Genomic DNA, 22711 nt, shown 5'->3' on the forward strand with positions numbered 1-22711 from the left:
AGATGCCACAACATATCACTTACAGACTATTTGGGTTCTGAACAAACCTTTAAGCCGGTCTGGTAACACTGCAAGCACATTCTTGGAGTCTAATGCATCCCTCAAGCTAGTCACCAGGCCCTTCTGACAGACCAGCCTTCATCCTGGCTCTCTCCAGCAAGGGGCCTCCTCTGAATCTTCTCACCTTGGCTCGGCTTCCTACACCCTAGGCAGGGCAGCCTCAGGGTCACTTCAAAGCAGGTAGGTCCAGATAGACTTCTGGGCCTAACAGAGCTCTCTTCTGCAGCACCTCCTCAGGCCTCAACCTGAGATGAGAGAGCAAGCACAGGACCCACTCCAAATAATTATATCCTCTCCCAGCATGCACCAGTGACCTAGAACCTCCTAGTGGGCCGACTGAACGAAATATGAATATTCATAACTCAGTCCATTTGTGCAATGTCATACTATGACCTGTGGTATCAGTGACACCTACTGGTGACAATGAGAAATGCACAACCCAACTGAGCTTAGGGAAATGCCAAATAAAGAAACTGTACAATCAATTTGAGCTAACTACAGCCCAGACAAAAACTACATTTGCATAGTAGTCCCAATTTAGGACCCGGGGGCAACAATACATAAAGCAGAACTATACTCTTTCAGTCAATATTAACTATCTTTCATTTACATATATATACGTTGCGGTTTTGAAGCGGTTTACTAGGGTTATAGCTGTAGCTGTCAACTATACCCCCGGTATTTTTGCAGCAGCCGCTGCTCTTTCTCAAAAAAGTGATCCAAGTGGTGCATTTGCCGCTGGATCACTTTTAGAAGCAACGGGAGGGGACACCTTACTCTTGCCACATTTCTGTGGTTTTGGGGCTTACCTGCCTGATCGGTAGCCCGTGGAACTGATTCAGCACTGACAGTGGCTGGTCACAAAGATGGATGAAGGAAAAATGGCCACCACCGATCTTTATGGCCTAGGAAAACCAGAGCAACATCATGAAGTCCCTTCCGGTTCTGACTCAATGTAAACGCCATTTTCTTTTTCTTGTTCAAACACTTTATTGTTTTTTAAAGGCAAAGAAATACAGGTTTAGGACAATCCATATATGTATACAGATAAAAATGTTTCAGCTGGAGTTATCTAAAGATTTCCGTTGCTGGTAAAGAGTGCGACTCGCTGAGGGCAAGGAAAGATTTGAAGCCTATATTGGTCAAAAAATGGTGGGTATGGAGAAGGTTGGTTTGGGACCAGAGTCTGAAGGATCACGGGGAGGACCAGGTCATGGGGAAGGCCAGGTTTTGAAGATAGGAAAGCAGGGGGTTATGTGGTGACTGGAGGGAGAGCAGGTTTTTAGCTTATCCCAGAGAGAGATATAGTGGGATGTTATAGAGTTACAAAGCGGACGGCGATCCGATACCCGCAGCCATAAGAGATTAGCAGTTGAGAGGGGGGTCACAATCTATCGATTCAAGGATGACCCACTGGGGGATTTTGTGAGTCGCATGATATTTAGGCATTTGTGCAAGGTGCGCTGCTTGGTAATATTTAGTAAAAACTGGGAGGCCTAGGCTGCCCCTGAGCTGAGATTTGTGTATGGTGGAACGAGGTATGCAAGAACGAATGGTGCCCCAAACATAGGTGTATATACGTTGTTGCAGGATACAGAGATAATGTGCAGGTACTGATATGGGTAGAACTCTAAACAGGTAAAGTATTTTAGGGAGAATGGACATTTTCACAACAGTGATCCTGTTCATCCAGGCCAATGGTAAGGAAGACCATTTAGTCATGAGATTAGTAAGGTGGGTCAACATAGGAAAGTACTTGGCTGCATAAAGGTCTGATAAGCTCTAAGTTATTTTAATGCCTAGGAAGGAGATTGAGAGCTGTGACCAGGAAAAGGGTAGAACCTGTTGTAGGTGAGCCAGGTCCTGGGGAGGTAGGGAGATATTAAGTGCTATCGATTTCTTGGGGTTGACGTGGAGGCCAGAAATAGAGCCAAAATCCTCAAGGAGCTGGAGAAGGATTGCAGCGAAGGTCAAAGTGTCGGTGAGAAAGCTTGTGGGAGGAACCTCCTATCTCAAGTCCTCATATCTCTGGGTTAGCTCTTATCAGAAGGGCCAAAGGTTCTATGGCCAGGGCAAACAGCAAGGGAGAAAGTGAGCAACCTTGGTGGGTGCCACGCAAGATTGGGAACAGTTCCGACTTGTGTCCCAAGTATCTGACTCTAGCCGCTGGTACACAATATAAGGAGAAGATCCATGACAAAAAGTGGGGTCCAAAGCCCCAGTGATGTAGGACATAGGCGAGGTATGGCCATGAGACCATATCAAAAGCCTTCCTGATATCTAGGGACAAGAAGCAGGTGGGGATGTTGCAGGAACGGGCTAAATAAGTGAGAAGGACCATACGTCTAACATTATCACCAGCTTGGCGGGTGGGTATAAAACCTACTTGGTCATTGTGGATGAGGGAGCCAATGAACGGGTTAAGATGGGTAGAGAGGATTTTCGCAAGGAGATTAATATCTATATATATTAGGAGGGAGATTGGGCTATAGTTTGAGCTATTGGGCTATCGTCTGAGTTGGGTTTCGGGATCATAGAGATATTAGCCATCACTGTTTCAGGGTTAAAAGACTGGCCGGTTAGAATAGCATTAAAGGCATTTGTTTATACTGGGGAGAGAAGGTGGGCAAATGTTTTGTAGAAAAGCCATTAGGACCCGGGCATTTATGTAGTTTCAGAGCCTTGATGGCGTTCAGGGTTTCAGTTGAGGTGATTGGTTGTTCAAGAACTTCCAGTTGGTGATCTGACAGATTCGGAAAAGGAAGGTGGGCTAAGAGAGCTTCAGCGTGGGGTTAATCAAAGGAATCTGTTGGGGTATACAGCTGTGATATAATCAACAAAGAATTCTTTTCCTTTCCCCTCTATCCCTCTTCTCCACCAAAATTAAATATGTAATCTCAATTTCCCCAAATGCACATCTTACAACCACCAACATACAGTGCAAAAATAAATAAATGAAAATTATAATACAATAAATTAAAATAAATCAAATAAATAAATCAACTTAGTGTCCAAAAAATGTGCTTCTTCTATATACAACAAGTCCAAAAAACTTTTTCTTTACTTCAATCACTTCTCCTTGTGATATTTTATATGAAATTTCCAATACGATAATCCAGTGGAACAAACCTCAAAAAAAATATATATCGCAAATAGTCTATTATCTTATAACCAAAATGTATTTGTGCACTATGTGTCATGCATACTCCAACACAAAGTGTTTAAGCAGTGTTTAAAAATGTATTACCTTTCCGGGTGCACGCCATTTGGCGTCCTCCCACACATGCGCAGTTCGCGCGGTTGCAAAGCCACGCTGCGGCGCGATATGTCACCGGCCGTGTACCTCAGACATGGCCGATGACAGATCTGAGTGCCGGCCCCCGTTGCCGGTGCCATGTGACCTGCTGTGACCAATCACAGCAGGTCACATGACAGTTGTATACAATGGATGGCTTCATTCATGCCATCCATTGTATACTAGTGCCTAGCTGTGAATGGTCAAATCACAGCTAAGCACACAAAAAAAAAAACCTGAATGAATCGATGTCATTCAGGTAAATGCTTGCTTATAGCAAAGTAATTCTTTGCTATAAGCAAATTATGTAAAAAAAAAAATACTGATCACTTCCCCAAAGTAGTACAATGTTACTATGGTAACATTGTACTACTTTGGTCATAGTAAAATATGAAAAAAAAAATCTTAAAAAAAAAAAAAGTAATAAAAAATTTAAAATAATAAAAAAATTAAAAAAAAATATATATATATATTTTTTTTTTCATACTGTCACCAGTCAGTGTCCCTGATCACCGCCATGCCAGTTATATGATGACGCTGTACTGCACTGGTGACAGTAAGCAAAAAAAAAAATAGTGAAAATAATTTTTTTTATTTTTTCATTTTCTGAAAAATTATGACAAAAAAAATACAACTTCAAAAAACTCGCCATGCCTCCTATGAAGTACGTCGGACTGTCTACTCTGCAAAAAGGGGTCATTTGGGGGATATCTGTACTGTTCTGACATTTGGGGGATATCTGTACTGTCCTGACATTTGGGGGATATCTGTACTGTCCTGACATTTGGGGGATATCTGTACTGTCCTGACATTTGGGGGATATCTGTACTGTCCTGACATTTGGGAGATATTTGTACTGTTCTGACATTTGGGGGATATCTGTCCTGTCCTGACATTTGGGGGATATCTGTACCGTCCTGACATTTGGGGGATATCTGTCCTGTCCTGACATTTGGGGGATATCTGTACTGTCCTGACATTTGGGGGATATCTGTACTGTTCTGACATTCTTGGACCTCAAGAAATTAGATTGGCTGTCAGTACTTCAGGATTGATCAATTTTCAGATCTATCCCATAGTTTGTGAACTCTATAAATTTCCTACAAACTAAATACATCCTAATTTGGGTTATTTTCACCAAAGACATGTAGCAGAATACATCTCGGCCTAAATTTATGAAGAACAAATTTTTATTTGTAAACTTTTATAACAGAAACAAAGAAAAACGTGTTATTTTTTCAAACTTTTTGGTCTTTTTTTGTTAATTTAGCAAAAAATAAAACCCCCAGCAGTGATTAAATACCACCAAAAGAAAGCTCTAGTTGTGTGAAGAAAATGATAACATTTTAGTTTGGGTACAATGTTGTATGACCGCGCAATTGTCATTCAAAGTGTGAGAGCGCTGAAACCTGAAAAATGGCCTGGGCAGGAAGGGGTAAAATTGTCCGGTATTGAAATGGTTAAAACCTTATGTTACAGCATTTCACCGTCTCATATTGTTCTTAACCAGCTGAGATGTTCAGATATTTTTTTCAAGTTCTCAGGTTCTCGTTTTTTCTATTTCAAATTGATGTCTGTGTAATGCCTTACTATATTCTTTGGCTGCTGAGCTGCTGTAGATAATAGGGCGAGCTGGTCCATCCTTCACTGGTGGTACATGCCACTATCGGGGGCCCTCCTCTTTTTGTACCTGGCTATGCAACCCCACGGTGCAGGGTTCACACCCTATCATTTCTGGTAATGCAGGCCAAAGATAGGAGACAACATGTGCAATAATGTGACCTTCATGATGCCTATGCAGTTTATTGTTACTTTTATTTTTACAATAGACCCTTGTTGGGCCATCCTGATATCTGTATTCCCCCCCCCCTTTTCTTTCTCTTTCCATTCTTTTCACTATTCTCCCCTTACCCGGAGACCCCACAACGCCCTACTCTCTTACAATGCAACAAGAAAACATGGATCGCAGTGATGAGTCTGTGGTACTGCTAACACATAGAGAAGATTTTAATTCTAGTCTGAGCACCCTCATATTCACACTCTCATGACGTTACAGGTCTGAAATCACCCCACAAACGCATGGCTATCCTTCGCTATCTCAAACATATGAAAACAGATATCGTGTTTCTTCAAGAAACTCACTTAAAACAGACTTTTATGAAAAAATGAAAAAATTGTTGGTGGGACAAGTGCTGGGATCACCCTCGCTCAGTGGCAAAGCAGGAGCAATTATCCTTATACATAAATGTCTTACCCCTGACATTATAACGATAGCTACAGATGAGGAGGGCCGTTACATCGCTGCACACATTACAATAGACTCCTCCCCTCTGGTATTGGTTAACATATACGCCCTGAACTCCTCACCCAAGCCATTCTTCCAAGATCTCTCCTCGAACTTATTGAACTTTATACACCTTCCATTAGTGTTGGGAGAGGACTTTAACCAATACATGAACATACAGGAAGATAAATCAAAACCTAATATCCCAAATTGCCCATTCCTCCCCCCCCCCCCAACACACACTATTGAACAACTTCACAGAAGCATTACAACTCACGGACGTTTGGCGCCTGACTCATCCAGAAGGAAGAGAATATACTTACTTTTCCCCCGTTCAACATATTCTTTCCAGGATCGATTATTTCTTCGCCAACAACCTTGTATTACAAAACATCAAAGATCCTGATATACACGACATAGCGATCTCCAACCACTCCCCGATTTCTATTTCCATACAACACGCACAGCATAACCAACACTCACGTACATGGCTTTTCCCATCTTTCCTGGCAAAAAATCGGGACTTACTCCGGGTATTAAATACTAGCTGGACTGAGTTCTGTGACACAAATGCAGAGCACCGAACTAACCCCAATCTCTTTTGGGAGACAGGCAAGGGGGTTCTACGAGGTAGAATCATAGCGTTTGCATCCACCTACAAGAAAAACCTTCTCCGAAATTATACAGAAGCAAGCCTCTGTCTAAGACAGGCACAAAAAGACTTGGCAGGCCTCAACTCCCATGAAAATAGGAAAGCATGGTTAGAGGCCAAAAAACACTTTGATACATGGGCAGCAGCTCAAGAAGCCACACACCAATCCCACAGTGACCTGCAATTTCATAAATTCGGCAAAAAGCCAGGCAAGCTGTTAGCACGATTATGTAGAAAACCATTCACAACTACCCTCTTTACATCTCTGAGTGATACACAGGGAACATTAAAAAGCGACCCTTTAGACATTATTTCCATTTTATAAAATTACTATCAAACTCTATACGGCTCGGATCCTATAGACACTGCTAAGGTCACTTCCTTCCTAGATATTATTTCGTTGCCACGGTTAGACCCAACTACTCTACAAGCTCTGAACGCTCCCATCACTCAGGCGGATATATCCCTAGCCATTAAATCAATTACAATTGGTAAAGCCCCTGGGCCTGATGGCTATACAGCTGAATTTTACAAACTCATGGCTGAAACTCTTTCCCCTACCCTACAATTGATTCAGGGGGGAGGAGACTACCTTCCCTCTGGATTTCAAGCCCACATTAAATTGATTGCCAAAAAAGACAAAGACCCGACGGAACCTGGATGATATCGGCCAATATCCATACTGAATCTCGATGCAAAACTCCTGTCAAAAATTATCGCCTCTCGTCTAGCAACTATACTACCTACTCTTATCCATCGCAAGCGGGGTTGTGCAGGGTCGTTTGGTGGCTTCGAATATTCGCAAGGTGATATCTGTCCTGAGTCAAGCATCTAATGACACCACTCAAGACGCAGCAATCGCCTCATTAGATGCCGAAAAGGCATTTGACAATGTCAACTTCGAATGGCTATTCTTAGCACTACGGAAGTTTGGATTTGAGGGCCCCTTTATGCACCTGATCCAAACCATGTATACATCCCCAACAGCCCAGGTCATAGCAGCAGGCCACATATCTAACCCCATCCAACTTCACAAGGGGACTAGACAGGGCTGCCCTCTATCCCCTTTACTTTTTAACTTGGCCCTGGAAACATTAGCACACTTCCTATTATTTCACTCTGACCTCCATGGCATTACAATAGGACAGCAAGAGTTTAAGCTTGCTTTGTTTGCAGACGACATATTAATTTTTACCTCACACCCATCTCTCGACCTACCATACATTCAACATATTTTCTCATCCTTCCGCCTTTGTTCAGGGCTCCATATAAATTTCTCTGTGAGGTGCTTCCACTATTTCATTCCCGCCTCCCGGTGTGGACGCAAGATTCGATCTTTAAAATTGCTACCAAGCATATCACTTACCTAGGCATAAAGATAGGGAAACTAGCTTCATCTCTATATGAGCTAAATTACGCGCCCATGATTACTAAAATCATTGGGGAACTGGAAATGTGGAAGGAACTGGAAATGTAGAAGGATCTACCGCTCTCACTCCTAGGCAGATCACACCTCTTTAAGATGGTGAGTTTCCCAGAACTTCTCTATCCGCTCCAGACCATATCTCTTCTCCTTAAACACAAGGACATAACGAGGCTTAATAGGGCAATTTCAACCTTTGTATGGAAAGGCAAACTTCCCCGTATACCACTTGCCAAATTATTCCTGCCACAAAGCGAGGGAGGATCCGGTCTCACAAAAGTGCGAGCATATATTCTTTCATGTCTGCTCCGTATATGTCTAGACTGGCTCACCCAATCCTCTAAATATTCCAATCATCACATTGAATCTGCATTAGCACATCCCTACGATCTCTCGGCCTTACTACATTCCAATGTTAACTCTCTTCCACCCCACTTGAAACATAATTTGCTCATCCGCAATACCCTTACTACATGGAGGGAGGTCAGGCGTAAACTAGGTCTCTCCGTTGCTCTCTCGTTTTCTTCCTAGCCATCATAACCCTTCCTTTTCTCCCCTGAAAACCTATGATGCTTATCATACCTGGCTGGTTCAAGAATTAACTTTGGTACAGCACTTGTATGATACATCTACGGGTTCCCCATAGCCTCTCAACAGCGTCTTACAAACCTACGGACTACCAGCACACCACTTTTTCTATATGCTTCAAGTAAGGAACTTTGTCAAATCTGTGGCACCTATTAAGTCTAGATTTCAGACGACATTCATTGATGTCTTGGCGAACTCTCGAAAGTATAAAATATCGAACGTATACAGACCTCTTCTGTATATATCTTCTGTATGCCAAACCTCTTGAGACATTCAATGCTGTGAAATCCTGGGTCAAAGATTTTGAGAATGCATTTACAGCTGAGCAACTACTATCATGCTTCAACTCCACATGTGTCTTCAATCACAATGAATTCTGGCATGAGCAACAACCCAAGATTCTTCACCGTGCCTATATGCCCTGTCTCTACTCAAAAAATGACCCGGCTCTATCTACTTTCCCTCTCTGTGGAAGTCAAAAACCATCACTACAACACAGATTCTGGCTCTGCTCTGTTATTTCCACATTCTGGAAACAAGTGATCAACTTCATAACCATCACCATTACCTTCCAACTACCTATTGACCCGCTACCACTCCTCTTCGGCTACTTGGAGCAGTCAGTCATTGACCTCTTCTCCTCTCAAACGTCATCCTTCAGAAATAACAAACCTTGGATATCCACAATCCTCCTAATAGCAAGACGGACCATTCTCCCTCCGGAAATGGGTCTCCAACTGTCCTCCAACACTGACGGACATCAAGCAAGAGCTCAACTCTCTTCTACACCTTGGCAGACTTAATCTAATCACCTCCCCAACCTCCTCAAAGGAGTCCTATTATTTCCGTAAATGGGAATCCTATATCGCAGGATCCCTATCCACACAGGAGCAGGCATATTTTCTCCAGAATCCCAACTTATTAAGTCGTCCATTGAAACCTCCCTTGAACCCTGTGGTATTGGAGCCATTGTTTACTGGTTTAATTCACTTTGATATCAACTGCTAAGCTATTATAATGAAATGTTCTATCTCTACTGACCTCCTCCTCGTCTTCCATTCATCTCCTCTCTTCCTCCATTTTCAGCTGTATCTTGACCCTACGCTTAACCTCTCAACTCAGGATCATATACCCACCAGACACTATCATTATAACATAGACCTACATTAAGCAACTGAAGCATGACATCTCCTCCACATTACTTATGGCGGAACCCGAATCCACTGGCTTCCTTCTCTCCTTTCCCCTCCTTTTCATCTCTCTCTAGGCTAACTAGGTCCCCGGGTAATACCTCCCTACTCCTCTATATCTCTTTTCTTTAGGTCTCGTATCGTTCTCGCCACTGTTCATCAATAATCTCAACAAACTTAATCGCTCCGACTATTTCATCCGCTACTAATTCCCACCCCTTACACTTTTTGTCCTCTTGCTCTCCCCCTCCCTTACCCTCTTGTCTAATCCCAGCTCCCAAGTTTACAGACATTTCTTCTCTAATTACCCTTTTTTGGTATGTTATTGGTGGATAGCAAATGACATCTGTGACATCTAAAACATCTAACAGCAACTACTGGCAAACCACATCATCTTACTCCCCGAATGCACACTCTCCACTGGCTATCATTTCCCCTTTCTCTACACATAAGCTATATGCCCACCGCTTTTATATACTACTCTCTTCATTACTTCTCCAAAACTGAGTTTCTTGTCTTCCCCCCAGCCCGGATACCACCCCCCATTGACTTCTCCGTCACATTCAACAACGCCACCATCAAACCCGCCCCGCAGGCCAGAGTACTTGGTGTCATTCTGGACTCCAACCTATCCTTCCAGCCCCAAGTCCAATCTTTAACAAACTCGTGCAGACTCCACCTCCGCAACATTCGCACGTTCCTAACTCCAGAAACCACTAAACAGCTAATCCACTCCCTCATCATATCACGACTCGACTACTGCAACTCCCTCCTCACTGGCCTGCCTCGCCACTGGCTATCCCCGCTTCAGTCCATCCTGAATACGGCAGCCAGACTCATTCACCTTTCCAACCGCTCCATCTCCGCCACCCCCTTCTGCCAATCCCTCCACTGGCTTCCGATTGTGCAACGGATCAAATTCAAAATCCTAACATTGACGTACAAAGCTGTCCACCATACTGCCCCGAACTACATCACTGACCTAATATCCAAGTACCACCCAGCACGCACACTCCGCTCCTCACAAGACCTCCTTCTCTTTAGTTCCCTGGTCTCCTCCTCCCATGCCCGCCTCCAGGACTTCTCCAGGGTGTCACCCATCCTCTGGAACTCCCTGCCCCAACCCATCAGATTATCACCTACTCTCCTCTCCTTTAGGCGCACCCTGAAAACCCATCTCTTCAGGGAAGCCTACCCCACCCCCTGCTAACTTGACCGACCTCCTCCACTCTTCCTACCACTCCATCCCCCACAGCTATCTCCTCCTGTACCACCATCCCCTCCCTCCTAGATTGTAAGCTCCAAGGAGCAGGGCCCTCAATCCCCTCATGTTTTGCATTGTATTGGTATTGTTCTGTCTCATGTTCTGTCCCCCTTTGTAATGTACAGCGCTGAGCGAACTATTGGCGCTTCATAAATACTGTATAATAATAATAATAATTACTTACCTATGCAAACTTTATAACTCGGTGTTATATGAATGCCTTATAGCAACTGTTCTCATTATGCTAAGTATATATTATTTTCCGCACCATTACCTCTCTGACTGGATATGATATGATGTGGCAATTGTGTCATAACTGTCTCACCACTTTGATTTGTTTTACCTTGTTAAAACCCAATAAATATTCTTAAAAAAAAAAAGCCCAAATGTTCTGTTATTCTGTGACTGCACCAAAATCACATGGCATTTACCAATATGTGGGGGTACCATTAAAAATTAATGGCACCCCTGCGTATCTGCTAAAGAGCAGTGTGTGTGTCTGCGTGTTAGGAACATGCACAATTTTGCACGTATTACTGACAGCAGTAATGTGAACCAAGCCTTAGCCTGGGAGGCCTCAAGACTAAAATTACTTTTCAAGGATGCCCTGATTGGAAAATTGTTGAAAAATACGGTTCTATACTGTTGAGATATGTCTGAACCCCGAGTGTCAGATGTCAGGAGGTATAGGTATAACTTGCAGTGCCATTCTAGGCTGAGACAAGGATCTCCCTTCTGGTATCAGTGAAGGGAGCAGAGGCCTATACATCATTCACGGGTGTAGGAGCATCATCAGAGGATGGAAGACACACCACTCATTGACCCAGGCCATGAATATGTGGATGAGTGTGGCATAAGCAAGTGCAGCTCCATCCAGGCCCTCTAACATGTTTCGCCCCACACACCGGGGCTTGGTCAAAGAGGTGTTGGGAGACTTGCAAGGTCAGGGCAACCATTGGGGACAAGCGTTATCAAGAAGCCCCTGAGGAGGTAGAGCTACATATATAAACAGAAACAATCAAGTCATTTCTTACTTTGCCATTTTTCCACAAGTAGGACATACTCATATTTGGAAACCTTTCAGGCACATAATCTGGGCCTTCAATAATGGAAACTGTAGATAAATTAACGTTACTACCATCCACAGTCCAGTGGTGTAACAGAAGATCGGTTGGAATTTCTCTTCTCTCGCTAAAGTAGATCTCGCCTTCTGCTAGGTCCATGAAGTGAACTTTTCTCACATATTTGTGCAGCTTTTCATGGAAGACAAAAATTCACAGATTACTATATACAGATAGAAGAGTTCTGGAATTTCTTCACAAAACACAAACAGTGAGAGAGCTCCATCCAAGTGACTCGGCGGTCTTTCTATATATGAATGAACCAGGAGAATCACTTATTCTTCACTATTGGTTCTCCTGCAATGTCTCCTCTGATATGAATAGAATCCCCTGTCCTAATAATCCAGAGAATCATCAATCATTCATTTTATATTCAGATTGCACAACGCTGTATGTATATATTTAGGAGGATTAAAAAATGTAAATTTTTCTGTCTATTCTATTTATATTTTTCTCCAAGAGAGAAAAGCTTCATATGGAGTGATTGGTATTGATTATTATGAACTGTTTCGCTTCCAGAACCATTTTGTGTATTTTTTGCAATTTTTAAAAAATCCTTTAATCCTAACGAATATATAAAACTCCCAAAGATTATATATTTTCTAAAAGTAGGAATGAATAAAATGGTGGCAGCTCCAATTTGTTATGTCACATAATATTAGTGCACCGGCTTAGGAAAAACAAAATTTCAGTGCAAACTACACTAGAGATAATTTTAGGGCACACAGACACAATGTATTTCCCAATTTTTGATAAAATATAAAAGGTCAAATAGATAACCAGCATGTCAAACCTTAACCACTTGCCCTCCAGAGGATTTACCCCCCCCCCCCTTCCTAACCAGGCTATTTTTTGCGATAAGGCGCTGCGTTACTTTAACCACTTGAGCCCCAGAGGATTTACCCCCCTTAATGACCAGGCCTTTTTTTGCTGTTTGGCGCTGCACTAATTCAAATGATAATTGCGCGGTCATGCAATGCTGTACCCAAACAAAATTTACGTCCTTTTTTTCACACAAATAGAGCTTTCTTTTGGTGGTATTTGATCACCTGTGCGCTTTTTATTTTTTGCGCTATAAACAAAAAAACCACAAAAATTTTGAAAAAAAACAATATTTTCTACTTTCAGCTATAAAAAATATATTGTAAACTCAAAGTTAGTCATAAATTTAAGCCAAAATGTATTCTGCTCCATGTTTTTGGTAAAAAAAATCCCGTGCATTAGCGGGCAAACTGGCGCTATCTAGGAGGGGCGCTAACACTATCGGAAGTCACCAGTGACACTAATACAGTGATCAGTAAAAATCTGTTCACTGTAATCAATGACACTGGTGACAGGGCAGTGAAGGGGTTAACTGGGGGGGGAGGGGGGCGATCAAGGGGTTAAATGGGATTTTTGGTGCACTAGCGGGCAAACTGGCGCTATCTGGGAGGGGCGCTAACACTATCGGAAGTCGCCAGCGACACTGATACAGTGATCAGTAAAAATTGGTTCACTGATCAGTGACACTGGTGACAGGGCAGTGAAGGGGTTAACTGGAGGGGGGGTGATCAAGGGGTTAAACGGGATTACTGGTGTACTGGCGGGCAATCTGGCGCTATCTGGGAGGGGCGCTAACACTATCGGAAGTCGCCAGCGACACTGATACAGTGATCAGTAAAAATCAGTTCACTGATCAGTGACACTGGTGACAGGGCAGTGAAGGGGTTAACTGGGGGGGAGAGATTAAGGGGTTAAATGGGATTACTGGTGTACTAGCGGGCAATCTGGCGCTATCTGGGAGGGGCGCTAACACTATCGGAAGTCGCCAGCGACACTGATGCAGTGATCAGTAAAAATTGGTTCACTGATCAGTGACACTGGTGACAGGGCAGTGAAGGGGTTAACTGGAGGGGCGATCAAGGGGAAACGGGATTACTGGTGTACTGGCGGGCAAACTGGCGCTATCTGGGAGGGGCTCTAACTCTATCGGAAGTCGCCAGCGACACTGATACAGTGATCAGTAAAAATTGGTTCACTGATCAGTGACACTGGTGACAGGGCAGTGAAGGGGTTAACTGGGGGGGGGTGATCAAGGGGTTAAACGGGATTACTGGTGTACTGGCGGGCAAACTGGCCCTATCTGGGAGGGGCGCTAACTCTATCGGAAGTCGCCAGCGACAGTGATCAGTAAAAATTGGTTCACTGATCAGTGACACTGGGTGACAGGGCAGTGAAGGGTTTAACTGGAGGGGGAGGGGCAATCAAGGGGTTAAACGGGATTACTGGTGTACTGGCGGGCAATCTGGCGCTATCTGGGAGGGGCGTTAACTCTATCGGAAGTCGCCAGCGACACTGATCAGTAAAAATCGCTTCACTGATCAGTGACACTGGTGACAGGGCAGTGAAGGGTTAACTGGAGGGGGGGGGTGATCAGGGGGTTAAATGTGACCTAGAGTGTTCTAACTGTAGTGTAGTGCTTGTGTACTCACTTTTTGGATGTCTTCTTCTCTGTCTGGAACGGAATGTGTCCAGGCAGAGAAGAATGACATCATATCCTGCCCTGTGTGTATGTCAACACAGGACAGGATAGGACAGGGACCGATCATGTGATTTCAGCCAGAAATCACTGGCTGAAATCTAATGATTGATCCCTCCTGGATCAAATAGTGTCACCCGCGGGTCAAGGGAAAGCGCGCGCGCGCCCCCTGCCGGCGAAAGTGTTGGGAGCGCGGAACCCGTTTTTAAACGTGGTTTTGCGCTCCACTGCCGCCCTGCACACGTATATACACAGTGGCAGGGCGGCAAGCGGTTAACTGACAATTGCGCGGTCATGTAATATTGTACAAACAGGAAATTTGTGTCTATTTTTTCCCACAAATAGAGCTTTCTTTCGGCGGTATTTGATCCCCTACATGTTTTTATTTTTTATTTTTTTGAGCTATAAACAAAAAAAGACCAACAATTAAAAAACAAAATTTTTTTGCATAATTGTCAATCTTTTTGTTTATAACACAAAAAACAACCCCATTGGTGATCAAATACCACCAAAAGAAAACTCTATTTGTGGAGAAAAAGGGGGGAATGTACAGTGTTGCATGACCGCACAATTGTCAATTAAAGTAACGCAGCGCCATAAAGCAAAAAATGGCCGGGTCATGAAGGGGGGCAAATCTTCTGGAGGGCAAGTGGATGGGCAAAGCTTTATAAGTCATCTGATCAGAGTTCTCTAGGAGCTCTAGTGCCAGAATTTTTGGTCTCCCTCCAGCATGTACGGTGATATGTAAAATGTGTAGCACAATCAATGTTTTCCTTCATAGAATTTCCTAATGCATGCAATGACGTTCATACATGCATATGTGCGGGGGTTGGGGGACTCAGAATTTTGAAAGGGTTATTTTACGTTCTTTGGTGTAACTTTAATTATTTACAATATTATTTTTATATTTTCTTTTACATAACTTTTTTTCTTCACATAGGAGTCAAAAAGTCCCCTATATGATGATTTTTTTAGTGACAGGTTCTAAAAGACCTCTGATGTCTCATCTGTCTGCCATAGAATGCAGATGACATTCCATCAGTTTCTGGCCCAGCATACTGGCTGAGAAAATTTAAAGGGGGATCTGGAAGTGTCGTTTTACACATTGCTTCCCAGTCATCAAGAAGAATGGGTAGGGAGTGGGGGACCCTACCAATCGACACCTACCATGCTGGTCCTGGGCACACCAATGGGCACATGGAGTCACAGTATATATGGTGGGGGGGAGGGCAAGTGGGTGTGTAGAAAGGCGGCTGTTACTGGGGGTGTTTGAAAGTGATTGCGTGGTTGCCTGGCCTTCCATCTTCTGTTGGGAACCCCTGCAGCTGCTGGGAGTTCGTGCAAACTCCCCCCCCCCATGTCAGGGCAAAGAAAGGGTTAATAATTTTCAAACCCAACATTATGTATGGCTAAATAATTATTGCCACAATGTTACCTCCTTTGTCTGAAGGTTTTGTTGGGAATTTAGGTAAGTAAGGTAAGGTTTTGTATAGATTCTAAGATCTAAGATCCATATTCTTGATCTCCTCCACCATTCATCTAATAAGTAGCTCTACACTCGGGTTAGTCTGAGTTGGAAACCCATTGGATTTCTTTTTATTTCTATTCTGACTCAGATTGTTGTGATAGCGATTTATCCCTTGTGAGACCTCTCTGCCTAGCCTGTATAAGCAGATATAATCACTGTGGACAATCCTTATCAGATAGCTGAACTCACCAATACTGTGTTCATCCAGAAGTTGCTTTATTCTGTACATGTGAAACAGGATACAGCAGAATGAATGGTTTCCAGTATTATGCGGTCAAAAGATGATACTTTCTGTAGCGTACTATGCAGAATACATGTGTCCCTGTTACATGTGGTCTGTTAGCTGCCTCCATGACACAGGAAGTGCTGAACTCAAGAAGAAGGGAGGAGCTTCATATACAAAGGAACTGTGTCATAGATCTCAGGGAGGCAACATGAAAAACAAATGCATTACCAAATAAGACCACTGGATGGCAGCATTACTAACTATAGAAATGTCCATAGAAAATGGTACAAAGAATAAACTATATGAATTCTCATGTACATTAACATAAATATTAACTGTGTAACAGCATACTCCCCGTCTGGCATTGTAAATGTCACTATTTAAACCATAACGGTAGTTATACAATTGCAAATAAACAACAGTGCAATTTGCTTGATATCTTGAAGACCTGACGACATAAAAAAGAGAACATGCATATAGTGCAACAATTATAACGTAAGGCTTCAAGTTATATCGATTAAAGTTCAAGACACTTCCTTCTTGAAGTCACAGGTTGGATCCAGCAGCATACGCAAGCAAGTTCATTCTCCAAAGGGCAAGAGCAGAACAAGTTCCGTGATAGGTCTGCTGAAAGTCTTTACAGTCCCTTGTCTTGCAACTTTCACCTCCACCTTGCGTACCTTGCCGTCATCACTAGGAATGCTCTTTACAATGAGTCCCATAGGCCACTTGATTCTTTCAGCTTGCTGGTCCTTCAGCAGAACGAGATCTCCAACTTTAATGTTAGGGTTCAGGCGTTGCCATTTTCTGCGTCCTTGCAGAGTAGAAATATACTCCATTCTCCAACGATTCCAGAAGCAGTTGGAGAGGTGTTGTACTCGCTTCCACTGGTCATAGCACAGATTTCCTGCTTTAAAGTTTCCAGGTGGAACAGGAACGGACCCAAGCTTCTGGGTAAGTAGAGTAGCTGGGGTAAGGATAGTTGGGGTCTCTGGATCTGTAGAAACTGGAACAAGTGGTCTTGAATTGATTATGGCAGATGCTTCTGAGAAGATGTGAAGCTCTTTTCCCTGACTTGTAGCACGGGAAGCTGAGGTGTAACAGCGTGGTATACTGATTCCATCTAAGGCATGTAGAGATTGTTTCCAGGACTCCCACTTTGGAAGCTTGTCTGTAGGCAGCGGAGCATCCCAATCTTTAATAGACTCTGAGAACTGTCTAAGTAAGGCTTTACCTTGTATGGTGATGGGAGCCACAAATCCCAATGGATCGTATAAGCTGTTCACCACTGAGAGAACACCACGCTTGGTAAATGGTTTGTCTGCAGAGCCGACTTGAAAGCCGAAGGTATCTTTTAATAAGTCCCACCGTAGGCCCAGACTTCTCTGTACAGGTGGCATGTCCATCCCAAGATTTAAATCTTTAAACCCAGTGGCATGATCGCCAGGTTGAAAGGCTTTCATAACAGCGACACTATTCGAGGCAATCTTGTGTAGTCTGAGGTTAGCCTAGGAAAGCGTACCTTGTGTCCTTTGGAGCAGGTCTATGGCTTCTTCGTCTGTAGGTAAAGACTTAAGTCCGTCGTCAACATAAAAGTCTCTCTCAACGAAGTGTCGAGCATCCGCACCATACTCCTTTTCTCCATCAAGGGCAGTCCTTCGTAAACCATATGTTGCAACAGCGGGTGAGGGACTATTTCCAAAAACATGTACCTTCATGCGGTATTCAATTATCTCATTGTCCATGTTGTTGTTACGGTGCCACAGAAACCTTAGGAGGTTCCTATGGTCTTCACGTACAATGAAGCAATGAAACATTTGCTCAATATCAGCAGTTATGGCAACTGGTTCTCTTCTAAATCTCATAAGTATACCTACAAGGTTGTTGGTTAGATTCGGGCCAGTGAGAAGAACACATCGTTCAGGGATACGCCTTGATGCTTGGCACTGGAGTCAAATACTACCCTGATTTGTTTTGGCTTACGTGGATGATACACTCCAAAGAAAGGCAGGTACCAGCACTCATCATGTCTTTGAAGTGGTGGCGCTGGTTCGGCGTGATCATTATCAAAGATCCTTTTCATAAAAGCGATGAAATGTTCCTTCATTTCAGGCCTGTTCTTTAGTGTTCGCTGAAGTGAGTTGAATCTGGATAGAGCCTGTTCACGATTGGTTGGGAGTGTGGCCCTTGCAGCACGAAGAGGTAATGGTGCGATCCAGCTGTTAGACTCATCCTGGAAGAATTCTTCGTCCATTATTTTGATGAACTCTCTATCTTCGACCGACAAGGCTATTTTGTTGTCATCACTTGTAGTACAAAACACTGTGGTACCTAGGTTGTCATCACAAAGAACAGGAGTAACATCAGGTACTTGGATGATGTCAAGAGGCTTCTCCTTTACTTCATAATGGTGAGGGCACTGTTTGAAGTGGGATGCACGTCCATTTCCCAACATGTAAGTTTTGAAGGAGTGGATCTGAGTTGATGTTCTGTCCAGGCATACATCGCCCACTATTACCCAGCCTAGGTCAAGTCTTTGTGCATAAGGGGCATTATCAGGTCCATCGCATTGGTCGTGTACTTTATGTACTCTGAGAATGTCTCTTCCTAGCAGGACCAAGATTTCAGCACTCTTGTCCATCGCCGGAATCTCATCAGCAAGGTGCCTTAAGTGAGGATGATTATATGCAGCTTCTGGAGTAGGAATCTCTCCTCTTTCGTCTGGTATCTGATCACACTCAACTAATGTTGGGAGGGGTATGCCTTCTCCATCCTTGATATGAGAGACCATGAATCCATCGACCCTTCTGCCAAAGGTCTCTACACGACCAGAACAGGTTCTGAGAGTATACGGTGTGGCGTGACCTTCTAAGCCAAAGATCTCAAAGAATTTAGGCTTAACCAGGGATCTGTTGCTCTGTTCATCTATTATGGCATACATCCTAGCAGCTTCCTCAGGATGATCCTTGGGGTATATCTTGACTAGGCATATCTTGGCACAGCACTTGTGATCCAGTCCCTCTCCACAGACTTCTGTGCATGAAGAGGAAACATTACTTTTGGCTAGAGCATGACTTTGTTGCTCCCCGCCATAATTTGAGACAGGGGTTGAGGTAGGTAGCTGCTGTGGGTTGTCTGGAAGTGGAGTAGGATGCATGGCTGTAACATGTCTGTCGCTACCGCATTCTGTGCATTTGATGACAACTTTACAGTCTTTAGCAAAGTGGTTATAAGAAGCACAGCACTTGTAGCATATTCCAAGTTTCTGGAGAATCTCCCTGCGCTCTTGTAAAGTCTTTGCCCTCAGCCCACGACATTTCTTAAGAGGGTGAGGATTCTTGTGAATAGGACACTGAGGATTAGGGTCTTTATCTCTGGCATCCACAATGCCTTGGTCAGTAGGCGAGGTTGTGGAGGGTGAGATGTCTGTCCTTTTAACAGATATTGCTCTAGTATAGTCTCTACGTTTAGCTGCTGTGTTATCATACCTTGATGATGATGAGGATGAAGCAGGCAAGTTTGGTTCACTGAAGCTGAAGCTGGGATCGTTTCTCGTCCAGGCTTGATCACTAATGAACCTGCAGAAGTATGAGAATGGAGGAAAGGATACGTTATAGTCTCTTTTGTACCTTGAGCCCTGTTGTGCCCATTTCTCTTGCAGGCCGTATGGCAGTTTAGACACCACTGGGTTGACACCATGAGCGGTGTCCAGGAAGCTTAGTCCAGATAGACGTGGGTCTGTCTTTGCCAACTCTAGCTCCATGAGGAGGTCACTTAGATCTTGGAGCCTGCGATAGTCTTTGTTTCCTATTTTTGGGAAGTTTTGCAGTCTCTTGAATAGAGCGCTCTCTATGGCTTCAGAGCTACCATAGGCTTGCTCAAGTCTTGCCCATGCAGCAACAAGACCTGCGTCTGGGTGGTCAACATGTACTGTTCTCAGTCTTTTAACACGATCTGCAGATTCTGGTCCCAGCCACTTTATGAGCAAATCAAGTTCTTCCTTAGTAGTAAGGTTGAGATCAGCAATAGCAGCCTTGAAGGTTGATCTGCAGGCCCTGTAGCTCTCTGGACAGTCGTCAAACCTTGAGAGGCTGGTGTTAATGAGCTCACGGCGAATCATATATCTGGCAAAGTCATTCAAGTCTGATCTCTCACTCTTTGGTGCCAAAGTAACTTGTGGAACCCCTTGGGTGTGAAAGTTCTCTGGTGATGTAGGGTGAGATTTACCAGGGTAAAATGATGTTGCATGAGCGTTTAACTGTGGTGTAGTCTCTAAGGCTTGTGCTGGCTGTGGCTTGAGCTGCGACTTGTCACTGGAAGTCACCTTGTTGTTGGCAGGAGTTGATGTGGTTTGCTTCATAGATGTACTTGTGTTGTACATTTGAAGAGGCTTAGGCATATGGAGCTGAGAGGTCTCTGTGTTGAGAGTCAGAACAGTGTTGTTAATAGGAGGTACAGGAGATGACTCTGTATCTTCACACATGTTATGCTTTAATACGTATTCACTGGTGCGTTCAACTGGATCTTCCAGTTCTGCTGGGATAAGGCAGTCTGAATTAGTACTTTGTCCCATTGCTTGTTCAAAGACTTTCAGCCTTGCTAGGGAAGCTGCTTCCTCCCCTTCCATCTGCAGAATCTTTATTTGGGAATCTGCCTCTGCTTGCTGAGAAGCCATTTGGGCTTGGAGAGCTTTTCTTTTAGCTTCCATCTCTGCTTGCTGAGCTTTGCTTTTAGCTTCCATCTCTGCTTGCTGAGCTTTGCTTTTAGCTTCCATCTCTGCTTGTTGAGCTATCATCTGTGCTTGTTGAGCTATCTTGTGTGCTTCTACCTCTGCTTCCTTTCTGGTAAAATAGCTTTGCACCTTTTTTGATTCAGCATCAGCGCGGGCCTCTATTAGCTTATCGCTTAACGTCGAACTTCTGGAGCGAGAGGATCTAGAAGAAAGTGCAGTGCGCTTGGTTGAGGTGGATCTGTGAGATCTGGTCTCCTGCAGTTGAGTAATGCGGAGTTCTGCTTTAAACTTAGCATTTTGCACTGCAAGATCCCTTTGTTGGTTTACTGCATCAGTCCTGGTCAGTTCTGCTGAAGAATCCTCTATATTAGAGTCCTGCAAGAAAGCTGAGTATTTTACAGACAGCCGCTGGTAGCGTTCATACGCAGCAGATAGGCGATTTATAGAGTCTCTTAATTCAGCTGGTTGATCATTAAAGTGTGACAAAACTGACATGCATTGTGAAGTTCGGCCCCAGAGGTCTGACAGATTACTGGAGAACTCATCTCTAGTGGCTTCATAGTTTTCCCTGAGTTTCTGTGTCGGTTTTATTGTACGTTTGGGTTTTACGCTCTGTTCGGGAATGTCTGCAGAATCTGCTCCCTGTACGTCTGCTGGTTCAGAGGAATGATGTATCTGTGTTGGTTCGGCCATAAAGGAGTGTTCAGAGCCTTGTCTAGACATTCTAGACATTTACTGTTCTGCAAAAATTGGTACTGTCTCTTTAAGAAGACGAACAGCAGCTTAGACAGGTGGGGTAACACAGTTCAATGCAGAGAAACAGTTTTCAACATTCACATGAAGTGCAGTAAGCTTGTGCGACCCTGTGCTTTGCAAGATGGCGGATGGCACTGAGCTTGATTGCAGATTAGGCACACACATATACACAGCAGGCTGGAGGGATTCTATGCATCTTCTGACTATTCTGACTCAGATTGTTGTGATAGCGATTTATCCCTTGTGAGACCTCTATGCCTAGCCTGTATAAGCAGATATAATCACTGTGGACAATCCTTGTCAGATAGCTTGAACTCACCAATACTGTGTTCTTCCAGAAGTTGCTTTATTCTGTACATGTGACAACAGGATACAGCAGAATGAATGGTTTCCAGTATTATGCGGTCAAAAGATGATACTTTCTGTAGCGTACTATGCAGAATACATGTGTTCCTGTTACATGTGGTCTGTTAGCTGCATCCATGACACAGGAAGTGCTGAACTCAAGAAGAAGGGAGGAGCTTCATATACAAAGGAACTGTGTCATAGATCTCAGGGAGGCAACATGGACAACAAATGCATACCAAATAAGACCACTGGATGGCAGCATTACTAACTATAGAAATGTCCATAGGAAATGGTACAAAAAATAAACTATATGAATTCTCATGTACATTAACATAAATATTAACTGTGTAACAGCATAATATCCCTGTTGTATTTTGCAACTAGAGTCAATGTCAATAGTCTGTAGTATCTGCAGAAGAAAACTTGGTCCACTCTGATGCAGCACCCTAATAAGGGTACATACACTTCTCAGTCATACCTTTATGACCACCCACCTAATACTGAGTAGGTCCCCGTTTTGCTTTCAACATGGCCTTGACCCATCAAAGCAAGGACACTACTAGACCTCTGAAGGTATGCTGTGGTATCTGGCACCAAGTTGTCAGTAGCTTGTCCTGTAAGTTGTGGGATGGGGCCTCCATGGATCAGAAATGTTTTTCCAACACCTCCCACAGATGCTTGATAAATTGAGATCTGGAGAATTTGGAGGTCAAGTTAACACCTCAA

The 22711-nt window shown here is 43.6% G+C and overlaps 1 protein-coding gene across 1 annotated transcript in view; it reads right to left on the reverse strand.

The window, feature by feature from the left end:
- Positions 1-22711, reverse strand: part of LOC149457665 (vomeronasal type-2 receptor 116-like) — a 42265-nt gene that overhangs the window by 15574 nt on the left and 3980 nt on the right. The window contains exon 2 of the mRNA XM_089683411.1: positions 11791-12009. Within this exon, the coding sequence (XP_089539537.1) occupies positions 11791-12009 (219 nt within the window). The remainder of the gene's footprint in view (positions 1-11790; positions 12010-22711) is intronic.

This window comes from Staurois parvus, unplaced genomic scaffold (assembly GCF_062004578.1).
Source record: "Staurois parvus isolate SC_StPar_1 unplaced genomic scaffold, SC_StPar_1.0 ptg000308l, whole genome shotgun sequence".
NCBI lineage: Eukaryota > Metazoa > Chordata > Amphibia > Anura > Ranidae > Staurois > Staurois parvus.